Raw genomic sequence first — 15481 nt, forward strand, 5'->3', positions numbered from 1 at the left:
CTGTATTCTAAGCACCAGCTGTCTGTTAGAATGTGATTTTTTTTCTCTCTCTGTTGGCAGAGGTATAAAAATGCGCAGGAAAATCTGACATGCATGGCGAACTTCACCGACGATATTTAGGGAGGAATAAACACACATCAAACATAAATGAACCATTTGTCTGTCTCCATAATTGAGAGCATTTTCTCTTCTTATGTCAACACTCTCTCTCTTTTTTTTTTCTTTTTTTTTTTGCTTTTTCGGTCATGTTATGTTTACCTGTCAAAGGCTTGTTACAAACTATGAAACACATTGTGCAGACTTCTGGATGTTAGAAGAAAACTAATACTGCTCATGAATGAGACTAAAGGCAGGAAGGTGTCCTTTAAAACTAAACATGTTAATAGGACCTCCCTGTTTATATCATAGTTTATGATATAGCACGTGTATTTCAGTAATAGCCTGCTGAGGCCACTATACGTGCTGGCCTCATATCAAATGTGAAGGCAGACTGAGTCTATGTTTGACGTTTTTTATATCTAATCTTCCTTTTCAAACATTTAAACAGCAGCGAGTCTGCAGCTGAGGGAATACAAATTCAAATTGTCGGAACAGGTTTGCTCGTTTCTTGGATTCATTTGGTGATTTATTAAATGTATAACTGTTATTCTAATCTGCTGCTGAGTCTCTTACACTTTTCTTTATGCTGTATATTTTCACGTCTCTGGAATAGTTGGCAGTTAGATAGTCAGCTGGGAAACTTTGTGTTAACTCATGGAGCTGAGGATATCGTGGATATGCTGACCTCGCTGCGTGGTGTACAGAGCGAGGTCAGCATGATTAATATTCACAATAAAAATATTAGCCGAACATCATGAAGTCTGTATGTGTTTCATAGTGTCGAACAACCTTTGTACAGTTAAAGCCAGCAGTTACTACATGACGGAAACACCAACGTTATCTCTTTTATGTGTTTATACACAGGTCACGCTGATTACTGAACAAAAACCCAAAGATCAGATGTTAAACAGATTTATTTGCTCTCTCTCCTCCTTAAACATGTTTTTAATGTTAGTTATAATTCAGAATTGGCGACTGAAACACGTAGGACACATAAGAACATCAGGAAATAAAACATCGATAAATATAACCTCAGTAAAAGAAGTCAGCGGGGGTTACTACAGCTGTGTACCGGGGCCTGCGCTTTGTCGGTGGGATTGCTTGCGAGGCGAGCGGGTCTATCCCACGCTTTGCCGTGAGACTGGGCAGACATCTCCGAAATCATCGAAACACTTTTGCAAAGAGGCTGTATCTTGACAAACCGACCAGACACATGAAGATTAAACCACTACATTCTCGGCTAAAAAAATATTAAAACGGTATTTGGTAACACACAAACAGGGTTTTTCAAAGCTCAGTTCTGTTAGCTTCCACATGCCGGTTGTTGTGTGCTAGAAACAATGGCCACCAGGCCAAAGCAATGGTTTTGACTCGATCAGCGTTAACCCCGCCCCCTGAGTTTGATGGGTGAGGCTGACAGATAAAATTATTTCATGATGAGAGCCAGGCGTCAGGACTGCCAAAATGAAATAAATAAATATATCATTAAATAATTAATTAAATGTGTCAATAATTAATTAAATGTGTCAATAATTCATTAAAATGTGAAATACATAAATAATTAATTAAATGTGTCAATAATTAATTAATTAAATGTGTCAATAATTAATTAAAATGTGAAATACATAAATAATTAATTAAATGTGTCAATAATTAATTAATTACATGTGTCATAACTATTTATTTAATTAATTAATTCCAATTTTAATTAATTATTGCCACATTTAATTAATTATTTAATGGTGTATTTAATTAATTCATTATGGCAGTCCTGGCGTTCCATAATTTATTGCAGATTACTTGTATTTGCTTAATTGTTTGCTAAATGTTTAAGTTGTGAAATAAACCGCAATGGAGCAAAATATGGGTGTGTGTGGTTGGAGGATGTGTTTGTGCGTGTGCGTGCGCGCGCGCGCGGGAGGGGGGGGGGCGCGAACATTTTTATTGTAAAACAAAGGGGGGCCTAGCAAAAAAAGTTTGGGAACCACTGTATTAAGCAAATCTGTCCACAGGATCCATTTTTCCATTCCAACCTCTCCACCACCACGGGCAAGCACAAAGGGCTGTCAAAGGATGTCAAGGCCGAGATTGTAGTTCTCCACAAGGCTGGAATGGGCTACAAGACCATCAGCAAGAAGCTTGGTGGGAAGATGATCAGTGGTCAGACAAAACCAAAATGCTTGGAGGAAGCAAAATGGTGACTATGATTCAAGAAACACCATTCCCACAGTCAAGCACGGAAATGGAAATATTATGCTTTGTGGCTGTTTTTCTTCTAAGGGTACAGTACAGCTTCAATCCATTGAGGGAAAAATGGACGGAGCCATGTACTCTTTAATCTTGGATGAATACCTCCTTCCCTCAGCCAGCATGACAATGACCTAAAACATACCTCCAAGGCCACAAAGGAGTGGCTAAAGAAGCACATTAGGGTCATGGAGTGGCCTCAGGCCTGACCTCAGTCATGCAGAATTTTCTGTGGAGAGAGCCAAAGCTTTAAGTTTATGACAGCCAGGAAACCTAAAGGATTTAGAGAGTTTCTGGAAAGAGGAGTGGGCCAAAATCCCTCATGAGATGTGTCCAAACATGGCGACCAACTACAAGAAACGTCTTAGAGTTGTGCTTGCTAACAAGGATTTCTCCTCCAATAATAACTCATTTTTGCTTGGGTAGCCAATACTTATTTCACTCATTAACCCCCCACGACGCATTTAAGTGACAGAAGGAACATCAATTATTATTGCTATTACTACTATTACTATTATTATTATTATTATTATTAGTAGTAGTAGTAGTAGTAGCGGCAATATTAATTCTTTCTGCATATGACCATTTCTAGAGGTCTGAAAATTGTAGTTTTTCTCTGCTCCACTGGGCGGCAATAGAATATCAAAACAAACAGACCGTAACCCAACCCCTAGCAACCACGTAGGTCCACATCGACAACGTAAGTGAGTGAAAACTGTCGCAAATACTCTGAATAGTGTCATATACATCAGAAGCATATTTCGTCACTGTTTAACAGCTTCATTTTTAAACGATAAGTAAAAAAAAACACACCCTTGCCTTCATGAACGCCTTCGAGTGGCTCGTTTTTGTATTTTCGTGCTAGACGCTGCAGTCTCTTGTTTATCCGGTTCCCCCACCAAATTAAAATCCCCTTTTACGCTTGTTATACTGTACACAGTATATGAAGTACTGAGAAGTAAAGTCTAGTTTAATAAAAGTACAATATTACAATATTCCTTTTTACACTTGCTTTTGCTTTGGACTACATATTAGGCATGTCTTTAGTTCTTATAACTATAGGAACATGTTGTTATTTCGAACCATTACACTTTCCTAAATGGTACTATATGCCTACTATGACAGCAAGATAGACCACAACCCTCCATTTAGGGAGAGTAAAATTGTGGCTCCCTTGAAATAAACATCATATAAACTTAATAAGCTCCTTATAGTGTTATATTTAGCTTTTTATGTGTAATTATTTTAGTTTCATTAAAGTATTCTACTTTATTTATGACATTTTGATTATGAAGGTGTTTACAGTTTTGGCAGCTGTAACACCGGTGTTTTCCAAATTTTGGAGCTAAATAAAATATGTTTATTTTATAGAAATCAGTCGACTCTTATTTTTGAAATAAGTCAAAGCGTTAGTCCACAGGAAGTCGCTGTGCGTCCTTGTTGTCGGACGCTGGACGTAAAACCAACTACTCTGGAAACGGTGTCAGTGACAGTTGGTCTTTTCTTTGCACAGGTGAGCGGTCTGCAAGTTATCGATAGGTCTATTTTTATTTCTGGTGTTTTTATCGGTTTATTACTTTCATGTGAACCCTCTGTAGCCGGGCAGGCATTGGCGGATGAAGCGTTTGTGTCACATGAGGAGGAGGAGAAATGGTGGCTTAAAAAATAGAAAAAGGCTTCTTTTTTTTTGACAGACAGCTAGCTTATAGCGAGCTTGGTCAGGTAAGGTTAACTACACAGCAGTGTTTGCCCAGGGTGGCCGAAGAGACTGTACGGAATACGCTAGTTATTCAGCTTATCAGAAGAGCACACAGTAGAAAATAGGCATGTGTATATGTATGTGTTTTGTCGCGTAGTTGACCGCCACAGTACATCTGAGCTCGGAGCCAGCTGGGCTGCTCAAAGTACACAGGGAGTAACGTTACTGAAAGTATTTTGTTGCTTGCGGTCGATAGCCTTGCCATTTGGCTTACAGTGACCAAACATCCGCCTCCATCATATGCAATTGTCTGTGTTGTTATCCTTCATAGCGCAAACGCTGCTGGGAATACCTCCAAGAAGAAGAACCGGGAGGGGAAAAAAAGTGGGAGTCGAGGCCCAGCTGCTCCAGAAATTCCAGCTATTGCACTCCGGGGGCTTCACATTTCTCCTTTGCCATGGAATATATTTTTTAAAAGTCTCCCTCTATCAGGCTGTTGCCTCAACACGTTGCACAGCTTTCCCCACTCTTTTTAAAAGGACTACCACACCTTTGTCAGAGTTGGTAAGTCATGAGCAATGAAGCCGTTTAGCTCATGACGGGGAACCATGAAGCAACCAGGGAAGTGACCTCTGTGGACACCGCAGCCCGAGGGTGCCCCTCACTGGCACCATGGCATCCAACGAGAGACTGTATGAAGTCTGGATGCTCTACTGCACCAAGGTAAGGTTTCTCCTTTTCCACACGCACTTCCCCTGTGGAAATGTCATTCGTGTGAAGTAATGGACCGAGTGAGGGCATTTCCTCCCTGGCAATTGCCAGGGGGGGGGGTTATTCACTCATGCTATTTATGTTTTTTTGAAGTCTAGCAACAGATTAAGCCCATTTGCTCTGACAGGCTGTGGTTATGAGAAAGTACAGCCTGTGCTGACAGACAGGTTGAAGGCAAAGACAATTAGTGCATTGCGGTAAAAGGCAGACTAATGAAATTGCTTGTAGATCCTGAAGGAATTATTGCAGCGAGACACATTATGTTTATAAATGAATAATTAATTCACTGAGGACAAATTTTGTCATAACGTCAGGTGGATGTGGTTTCTAATGAATGTTAAATTCAACCCCAGCGAGGATGCATTCTTAAATGTATCATGGTCGTGATATGTTGTTAATGCTCCCTTACTTTACCAGTAGAGATGAATGAAGGCATGCCAGAGTAGAGACAGCACCCTTTGAGTCAGCTCTTGGCAAGATTTAATTCACCTTGTGATAAAGCATGCGCGCATCCTGCCGTCCAATCAAAACGGGCTGCCTGAGCCGCTCCTCACGTGAGCCTGGCTGCAGTCACACTACCTACCTCCCACAGTAATCCCTCACAATAACGCACCGTGCATAGCCCTCTGAGAAGTCTGGAGGGCTGTGAAGCTGTTACACTTATTTTTAGATTACGACATCCAATAATCCTCATCCTGAGAAGTAAAGCATTTGAATGCTGACACACACAGAGTGTTTAATACCAGCGAGCTGGGTGCCTGGAGTCTCTGAGATTGTTGCAGTCACCTGTGAAAAAGTGAGCATATACATTACATTTGCTCTAGCAGGACTTTTTCTTTGCATTGACTGAGCATTATATTGCAGGGAAGGATCATTTCATTCGAGCCTGGCTTTCAGCCAGAGTCCACTGAGCTAATCTTTATGTCTGCATGAAGCAAAAGAGATGTGGCGAGAGATGCATTCTAATATATATTATATACATGTGCACGTACAGGTGAATTGAATCATTGTTGATCTTGTTACAATGCTGGGATACACTGGAGCTTTGCATTCATACTAATGCTATTTGACAAGGACACCTCTGAAGCCCAGAGCCTGTTAAATCAACACTAGGGAGATCTACACAGTATGGGGCAGACCATTTTAATGATATGGTCTGTGTGTGGGTGTGTGGGTTGTCTAGCCTTTAGTCACATGGTCTAAATTGGTCAAGGAATGTCTCTTTCTGAGGCTTGACTCTTGTCTGAGCTCTGAGACCAGCCACACTGTGTCCCACCAAGTGGTCAACTACGACCGGCCTCTTATCACAATTTTCTCTTCCCAACTCTTTCTCATTGCAAAGTAGCGAAACAGTTTCCTTGTTTTCAGGGCTTCTGCAGGTCATTAGAAAATCTTAAACGGTTTGAAGGGCAGACGGTGCTCTGCCCTTGTTTTTATTCAGTGAGCTCTGCAAAAGCTTTGCGCTCCTTTATGAAATGGTGTAGGAAGCCTGATCTTAAAGGAGCTCTTATTAATTTATTAATAACACCCATGGCTGCTAAGTGAAGTGGTCTTTGCGGGCAGTTCGTTCAAACCTTTATTGGCCAAAACGGTGGACACACTCAAGTCTGCCTTTGATTATTATTCATGTATTTTTCCAAAAGCTAGGAGACCAGCTGTGTGTATATTAAGTATCAGTAAAAGAACAAGGTTGACTTGGATGAAGCAACCAGGTAGGCACTTGCTATGTAGCTAAGTTACATCTAGCTGGCTGACTGACTGCCCCCATGTTGGCTTTCAATGTGAAAAGTCGATACTATTTAGCTTTATGACTTTACATCATTTACATCCCCAACTGCCATTTCAACTCATATATGACTTTGCTAGTCACAGTGATAGCATGGCAACAGCTTGTTGAAGATGACCAGCTGAGGTATGAGAACGAGCCACACATTAGCCCAGAGACAGTATAAAAGATTCAAAAACGTAGCTACTGTGATGTCACCCAATGTCCAGTTATGAAGCCTTGATATGAGTGTTTCCTCTTTCCTCATCTTTATTTACACAAAAACAAACAAACAAACAAAAAAAAAACAGGATGAAGAAGTGCAGCTCTGACTGTGAAAGTGCTCCTCTTTTGGCTAACATCTTATAATTGACAAGTGATTACCCAAAGAACATCCATTCCAGATCCATTCTGAAAAACAATTTAAGCAAGATTTACAAAATGATTATAAACTCAGGAGTGAGGTCACTACAGAGAACTATAGGTCTCTAACTCTAAATAGTTTTGTCCAACAACAGCTTATGTCATTTGGTGGTCTTCAGGATAAATTTTTCATTTATTTATTTCAGTTTTAGTTTTGTTTTGTTTTTAAATCTCTTCCACATTAACTTCCTTTTTCTGACCCTTAAGCTACAACTGTCCATTAGCCAGAAAGATGACTCGGGCATCAGGTTTTGGTTCTGAAAACCAAACAGTTTGACTCGAACACTCTGCTGACGCTAACCAGCTTTCCCCTGATGGCCAAATTCCAGGATGGGCTTTATTACATAGATATAGCTATTTTATAGCCAATTTCACCTAACTTATCTGCAAATCCACACAAATTACATAATGCCTAACTAGCAGCTAGTTGGCTAAACCTAGTTTACTTTCTCACTAACGGTGTCACTAGCTATGTTCTATCTGATGCCACAGCCTTTGTGTTTGTTTTGTTGTCTGTATGTGGAGCTTGTGTTGAATCGTTGTGCTGGGAGCCAGAGTAAGGCAATGGGAATAAGCATAAACGTCACATTCTTTGGATTTTCATGGAAAATTTGACTCAAGTCCTTGACATTGAAATCAGACCACATGCTGTTAGAGGCAACAAAGAGCGTCAGGGAAAATCTACTGTTCGAATTTGGTTGGAGTCCTTTTAAACATTAGCAGTAAAAAACAATTAATACATGAAACAACTGCCTAATTTGCAATGAAATGCTAGTAAAACACACAGTACTGCATTTAAGCTATAGTTTAAACTTTATAATAACCTCTAATTCAACTTTCAATGATAATGCAATTTATCATAGAGTTAGTAATTTGCAATATTATAACACTTTTAAGACTTAATGATTATCCTGAATGCTGTATTTACTCCTGAAACTTGACTATGTGACTCAGTTAGATGACTTTGGAGGCATCTGTCATATTTGTGTACTCATCCTGATACACACCTCTTTCATGTGCCTTGCCTGGTTAATCACTGACAACAGTAGAGTCATGGCAGCCTTTAGTGTCAGAGGTTAATACTGGCACTGTTGTCTAAGAAAGAGTCATTCAGGTGAGTGGTGTTGACAGTAGAAACTTTTACAACACAACCAGCCCTCGGCTCCATTGGGAGAACCAGCTCGTCCTGTTCTGTCAGTCAGATGTCTGCTTTCTGATTATCTCTCTCTGAATCATTATCATTCACCTGACCACTTGGTTCCTGGTACTGAAAGAGGAAGAGGCAATTTTGTGTTTAGACAGACGTGTGTCTCTCCTAGAAGTTTGACTTATGGCATTAGAAAACTGCTTTTGAATACACTTTAAGCCAGAAGTGGCAGCTGGCCTTTTGGCATACTGATGAAGTCAGAAATTGTTGGTTGAACAGCTGTAGCATCAGTTCCAGTGTGGAGAAGTGCGCAGGAGTTGGTGTTTGTGTATGTACCAGGTCATATTAGCCATATCTGAACACAGGCACAACATCACAGCTTTATACATCATGTTTATTCTTTGGGTAGGGTAATTTATGAAAAAACAAATAATAAATTAGGTGCCTTCAGATTACACTCAGCACCATATGTTGCTGGTATACTGGCCTTTGTTTTCCCTTGTTGAATGACAAATGTGTGTTTATAGTGTTTTTGTTTTGTTTCATTCATTTCCTGAAACGGTTGTCGACTGTAGTTTATAACAATTGTTAGGACTATTTGCTACCACAGATTGATGCACATTTGGTGCTGTTTTCAGTATTTAGGGAAGTATAGGTGGGCAGAATGTAGTATTTTGTCCTCCAGTGTAGTTTCAGGCTGTGCACTCTAAAGTTTTGAACACTATTATGTAAAATAATATTTACATTAAAGTCAGAAGGTCAAAGGAATGCTTACTGTATCTTTGACCTTTCATTATATATTGCTAGTAGGGAATAGTTGGGAAACATAGTAAAAGCTTAGTCTGTATGATTACATTTACATTGTTTGAAAAGTACTGTTGGTATTCATTATTTAAAGCTTCTAAAGCTTCTAAATTAATGTATTGGTAGATGTCAGTTATTATGTTGTATGCATTTCAATGAGAATCTGCAGACTAGGGCTGGGCGATATGACCCAAAATTCATATCTCGATATTTTTTAGCTGGATGGCGATATAAGATGTATATCTCGATATTTTTTTTAAGCCATAAAGTAAGAACAAAAAGAGAGTTCTTAGTCAAAGCTGTGTCCCAGATGTCACACAGGCACTTTTATTAACATACAGCACAGATGTACATGAAAAATTACTCAAAATTAAATTATGAGCATTCATTAAATAATAATGCTCCATAAATAAAAGAAAACAATGTTGTTTTTGTGCTAAACAAAGAGCTCACAATTGTGCCGTCAAAATGTAAACTAAAAGACGCTGAGCGTAATAACAAAGACAGACAGATTTCACAGCTGCTCTGTTCCCAAGTTTTACTGTGTGACTGATAGCCTGGAGTTTGAAATCCGCTTCATAACCACGTCTCTTACAGGTGCCATTTATGGTCCTTATACACACACACAATACGGTAATATTACGTTGAAACACAGTACGTATCACTCCGCGAAGCTCCTCGGTAGCCGTAATGCGCCGACAATCTATCAAGCGGTGCAGCTCCGTAGCTTACCAAAGTCGTACTCAAACATTTTTGACAGATTGCTGAGCGCCGTGTACCACATAAAATCGGTTCGCGGCCATCAAGCACAACCAGAATTCATACATAAGGCGCACTGTCAACTTTTGAGAGAATGAAAGGATTTTAGGGTTAGCGCGGTTAGCTCGTTAGCGCGGTTAGCTCGTTAGCATGGTTAGCTCGTTAACACGTTGACGCTGTCCAGCCCCACGCATGGGGCGATGCACAGTAACTCGTTAACGGAGATTTGCCGTGTCCATCTTGTCGCTGCCTGCACGTGAAGCGATGGGGGAGAAGGGGGAGTTGTCTTCAGTGAAGGCGAGGCGGAGTAACGTTGCGTAGAGACAAAAGTGGACGAAAGAGAGGCAAACTTGCGGCTCCACAACTATAATTATAACGTAACATAGACTATATCGATATAAAGGATATTGTCACATCTTATATCTCGTATAAAAATATATCGATATGTTTTAAAAACTCGATATATCGCCCAGCTCTACTGCAGACTACCTCCAGTTTGCTTCTCTGAGTTATAGTGAAGCAGAGAGGTCACAGACAACAGCCAAGATGCTTATGTAACGAGCGATCCTCTTCGCTGACTGTCATTGGTTCGTGCCATAGTGTTGTCCCCCAGCAGCGGCTGGTGGCTGCTGGCATACAGTGGCGCAGTAGCTCTGCTCTCTCGCCAGTGTTTTATCCAGAAGGGCTTGTCAGACAGTGGAGGGTTTAGCAGATTCCTGAATCGTGCCAGTTCCGCTCTTAAGGCCATTATGTGCTGCAGAAAAGCCTTTTTGATTTAACCAAGCACAGGGAACATTTTACCCTCCTGTGGCTTTAAAGTTGACTCTGGTAACTTAAGAGGAACAGTCCTCACTCTCTTTTTCAACTGTCCACAACACAGGGGATTCACAGAACCATCATCCTGTGTGATGTCACCCCACACCACCCTGCTTTTTCACTGGATTGGAGCAAATGCCAGTAATTTGCATAAACCCTTGCTCTTATGGGAATCAGCATGCAGTGAAAGCATTGGTGGAAATCGGAAGCAAAAGAGTCAAGCTGGAAATGGTGCAAGGTTTCAGATTTTCACATATTTGGTCAAGTAGATTACCCAGTCTAATTTCTGCTGACACACACACACACACACACACACACACACACACACACACACACACACACACACACACACACACACACAAATAATCATGTGCATACGCCATACCTCATGCAGTCTGACAAGCTCATGCACTCAGGCTTCGGTTTACTGAATGAACTGCTCCGTGAAGTTTGCTCCCTCAGGCTAACTTTCTTCCCTGGTGCAGTTCTTGCTTCTCATTTTCCCTCCATGCTATGAATATCTCTGGCATAACACTGATGTCACTAACAGGGTGTATCAGACGTGCCTCGTGCAGTGTGGACCCCTATGCACACACACGCACACACGCACACACGCACACACCCACCCACCTCTGGCACTTATGTCATGGCCAGAGGAGTTGTCACAGTGACGGGTAGTGCTGTAAGCCTGTATGGCAGCAGAAACAGAAAAACCACAGCCGTCTATTAAATCTAAAGGGAGGAGGCCTTTAAACATTGTGGTTTCAGCGACTCTATGCCACTTCCACCTAACCAGGTTCCCCTGAACTGCCACCCGACCAGCTGGCTGACCACGCCTGTCTAGCATCTCATAACAGATCAAGTCAAAACGATGCAACTAAAGATCCTGGCAAAATGACAACATACAGTTTTAGAGTTATAGAGCATTGACAGAAAAGCAGTATTTAATGCCCTAGGAATGAAACAGCTTCCCTGGGAACGCCTTGGATTCCCCACAGTGGAGCTGGAGGTGGTGATTGGTTGAGTGGCGTCTGAGCATGGCTGCTTAGACTGTACCTGGACCCAGATAAGTGGTAGAAAATAAATGGATGGTCAAGAATGAGAATAGACTCCAGAAGGAATCGTTTTGTTGTGGTTGTTGTTGTTTTTTTGTTTTTTTTTGTTTTGTTTTTAAAAAATGAGTAACAATTAGAAAATCCAGCATTGGTCTCTCTTTAGCCCTTCAGCTTTTTCTTTTCGTTCATGCATGTCTCTGACATTCGAAATGACTGAGAGCTATTGATAAATCCAGTCTGGGTCAGTGGGGATTTCTCTGTTAAGAAGGACGTGCATTGGTCTGTGTTGCTGTTGACCTTGGAAGGTTTACAGAGGTCAGTTTAAACAGATATTTGGGATTGTGATGTAGCTGGGCATAGAATTTAATATGATAATGAACTAAATCATAGAGGCATGTGATTCTCTCATGGGAACTGTCTGTATACACATTGGGACACAAGAATATTGTGGGAGTCTGGCTGGACAAGGTGTGTGATTGTGTGTGTGTGTGTGTGTGGGGGGGGGGGGGGGGGGCTGTGATGAAGGCTGAGGATAAACAGGGCAATGTAGAGCAGGGTGTGTCCCCTGCCTGCCACAGTACAAACCCTCAATGGGCATCTGTGCTCCCAAGCTGCTGCCTAAAAGAGGACATTCTTTAAGAGACATACACACAGTCATTCAGCCACAAACTCACTTGAGAGGGAAACTACTGGCTTAAATCATCATCTTCTAATTTCCTGGCAGCAGCATTCATATGTACATTAAGACAATAGACTGTTTATTGCTCTGGTTAAAGAGCAGTGTGGGCACCATCCAATAAGGCTGGGCCATATTATACCGTTCACGGTAATACCGGTATAATGTTAGGCAACAATAGGAAAATGAAATATCGCGATAGAATATGAGTAAAACGCGCATGCGCAGTGCCTTTGTTTTCATACGCACATGGCCGATTGTTGAGTGAAACAGATGAACCAGAATTGGTTTGTAAAAATGGTGCAACTTCAGTGATGTGGAACTGGTTTGGTGTTTGTCCGTCAGACACACGACAAAGCACATTTTTTTGCAGAACATGCAAGCGGCTGTCGTTATTGTCGTATTTGTCGGACTTGGGCTACGTTCACACTGCAGGTCTTAATGCTCAATTCCGATTTTTTGATCAAATCCGATTTTTTTTGTCTGCTCGTTCACACTACAAATAAAATGCGACAGCAAACACGCTCTAGTGTGAACGCTCAAAGCGGCCCGCATGCGCAAAAGAAGATGTCACACACAAAGCGCTCTGTTTAGACCCAGAGCAACAGTATTGTTTGACTGATGGCCCTTAATAAAAAGACTTCGGAGTTCACGTTTCCCAATTTTTGCTTTAAGTTATTTTGTTATTTACATAATAATGTAAATAACCTAATAATGATCCTTATTGCTGTTTAAGAGAGGAGCGGTGCTTCAAAGGATAGCTGCAGATTTCTGTCAGAATCTGTAGATTATACAGTACAAATAAAATGTTTACGTTGTCTTCCCAACAGTTTCACTGACATCTACACTGGATGGCCAGGAAGCGTTCGCGATGTCTTCTCGGGCGCTGATAATTAGCTTCAGTCTTGTGTCGGTGACGTAAAAGGCGGATTTAATGCGACTTGACCGTTCAAACAGCAGTCGCTTTCTAAAACATCGGATATGTATCGGATTCAGTACCACATACGAAAGTGACCCAGATCGGATTTGAAAATATCGGATTTGCGCCGTTCACACTGTCATAGCATGATCGGATATGGGTCGCATAGGGTCAAAAAAATCGGATTTGATGCGCTTTCGCCTGCAGTGTGAACGTAGCCTAAGATGCTCGTAAATCTGGAAGTAATCTGGGTCCTAAACTCCGTATTCTTCAGGTCAAAAGAACACTGCAGCATCACTGAGAGTTAAAAACTGTCTAAATTCTTTCATCTTTAATAAAACGATCAGCATTGCTGCTTTACCAAGTGTAACTATGAAGTTTAACTTCCAGGCATCCATGAAAACAAAATTTATTACATTTAACGGAGTTAGAAGTTAGCAGGAAACTAGCGGAAGTTAGCTCGCTAGTTTCGCTAGTTACCTAAGCATGATATTGCATGTTCTGACTGAGAGATTTCTGAAAAAACTCGAACGTACAGCTCTGCTATCACTTCCAACATAAATGAAGACAGGAAACTAAACAGCAGTGACGTTTGTAGGGTTACTGAAGTTGGGCTAGCTGGTATATAATGATGTGCTACGTGATCGCTAGCGACACAGCTATGTTAGCATAACATAAACAGTGAAGCTGGAGGACGAACACTAACACTTTTCCACTTATAAAAGTTAACGTTAAGGTTCCTGATAGTTAGAGACAAATGCAATCGCATGGCAGGATGCTGTAAACGGACCAAACTTCAGTCAGGAGAACAACTGAGATAATCCATCCACAATACAAGGTTAGTCATTAATATACTGCAACAACATGGGAATAGAGCAGCGGCCAGAGAATTCAACATTAATGAATCAATGGTACAGAAGTGGAGGAAGCAAGAAGAATGAGTTTAATAAAGTTTGATTTATCTGACTGCTTTGTTTCGCTTAATGTGCCTTATAATCCCGTGCACCTTATGGTCCGAAAAATACGTACTGCACACTGCAGTTTAATGTAGCAAAGCACCTCTTTTTAACTTCAGTGGATATTATACATGGTTATGCTCAGGATATGTCAGCCCATTTCTACTGGAAATGCCTTTTGGTTAAACTTTCAGCAAGGAATTTGCATTTGCACTGTTACATTTTTATAAAGCTTTAATGTACATAAAAACCAGCTTCTTGTTTAAGTGAAAATAAATGGAAGGTTGTGTTTTTGCGCTAGTAATGTTGTGGAGTTGTATTTTGTCTCGCATCAATTATATCGTCAGTTATATCGTTATCGCAAATTTTCAAATATATATCGTGATAAATATTTTTGACCATATCGCCCTGCTCTACCATCCAATAATAAATGTTTTTCTCTGTCATTGTAAGTGACGGGGTAACACGGGGAAAGAAGCACACACAGAAGACAGACCGTGGCCTCCTAGCAGAACATATTACACACGTGGTTCCTGCTGAGTTCCAGTCCGACATCTCTCTCTCTTTTCTTCTTTTTTTGTCTCTTCCACACACACACGCACACACGCACACACACACACACGCACACACACACACACGCACACACACACACACGCACACACGCACACACACACACACACGCGCAGACGGAGGTCAGCGTCACAGGATTATTCTGATGACTTCACTTGGAATAGCACAGCGCTGGCTGATTCCCACTCTGACACGCAGACAGAAGCAGTCTCCCCCTCTGTAGCCAGGGGCTGTGCTGGCTAAGAAACACTGATTCTATTTTTTCCAGCTAATATTTTTTCCTTAGTTCTGAATTAGTAGTCTGCAAACTCTTTTTGTTTATGCAGGGATTTGATAAGGAGTTTTGTAAATTGGTTTATGAATTGCCTTTTCCTTCACCGTTTCACGAACATAGGTTTTATATGGGCTGGCTGCCTGTATGAGTATATTTTGTGACTTATTTTAACCCCATCCTCAGTATAATATAATTTTAATGTCCCATCTTTCTGTCACTCATAACCAGCCTCACGATTTATGTGTCAAGTTTTACTTTCCAGCTGCAGCTGGTTTGGCTAGGTTACAAATCATAATATTGAACTGCTTCTCTAGGTCTTGTGGTAGCTTGGACTACAGCTGGCAATGACAACTTCTGGCTCCAAAAAGCTAAAAGGGTGGCAGCCGAAATGCTAATTTGAGGCTTCAGAATGTAGAGTCCAAAACCAATGGGTGGCGTCATGGTAACGGCATCAGTCTTTAATATACACTCTGGATAAAAGTCACTGGAGTGAATTATTCC

The 15481-nt window shown here is 41.0% G+C and overlaps 1 protein-coding gene across 4 annotated transcripts in view; it reads left to right on the forward strand.

The window, feature by feature from the left end:
• The first annotated feature begins 3779 nt into the window (after nucleotides 1-3779).
• Nucleotides 3780-15481, forward strand: part of nbeal1 (neurobeachin-like 1) — a 61164-nt gene continuing 49462 nt past the window's right edge. For all 4 annotated transcript variants that reach the window (XM_085397371.1, XM_085397373.1, XM_085397370.1 and 1 more), the window contains exons 1-2: nucleotides 3780-3859; nucleotides 4377-4768. In XM_085397371.1, the coding sequence (XP_085253497.1) occupies nucleotides 4718-4768 (51 nt within the window). In that variant the 5' untranslated portion in view covers nucleotides 3780-3859; nucleotides 4377-4717. The remainder of the gene's footprint in view (nucleotides 3860-4376; nucleotides 4769-15481) is intronic.

The sequence above is a fragment of the Rhamphochromis longiceps genome, linkage group LG23 (assembly GCF_057381845.1).
Source record: "Rhamphochromis longiceps isolate RC_006_pf linkage group LG23, R_longiceps_female_GT1.1, whole genome shotgun sequence".
Lineage (NCBI taxonomy): Eukaryota > Metazoa > Chordata > Actinopteri > Cichliformes > Cichlidae > Rhamphochromis > Rhamphochromis longiceps.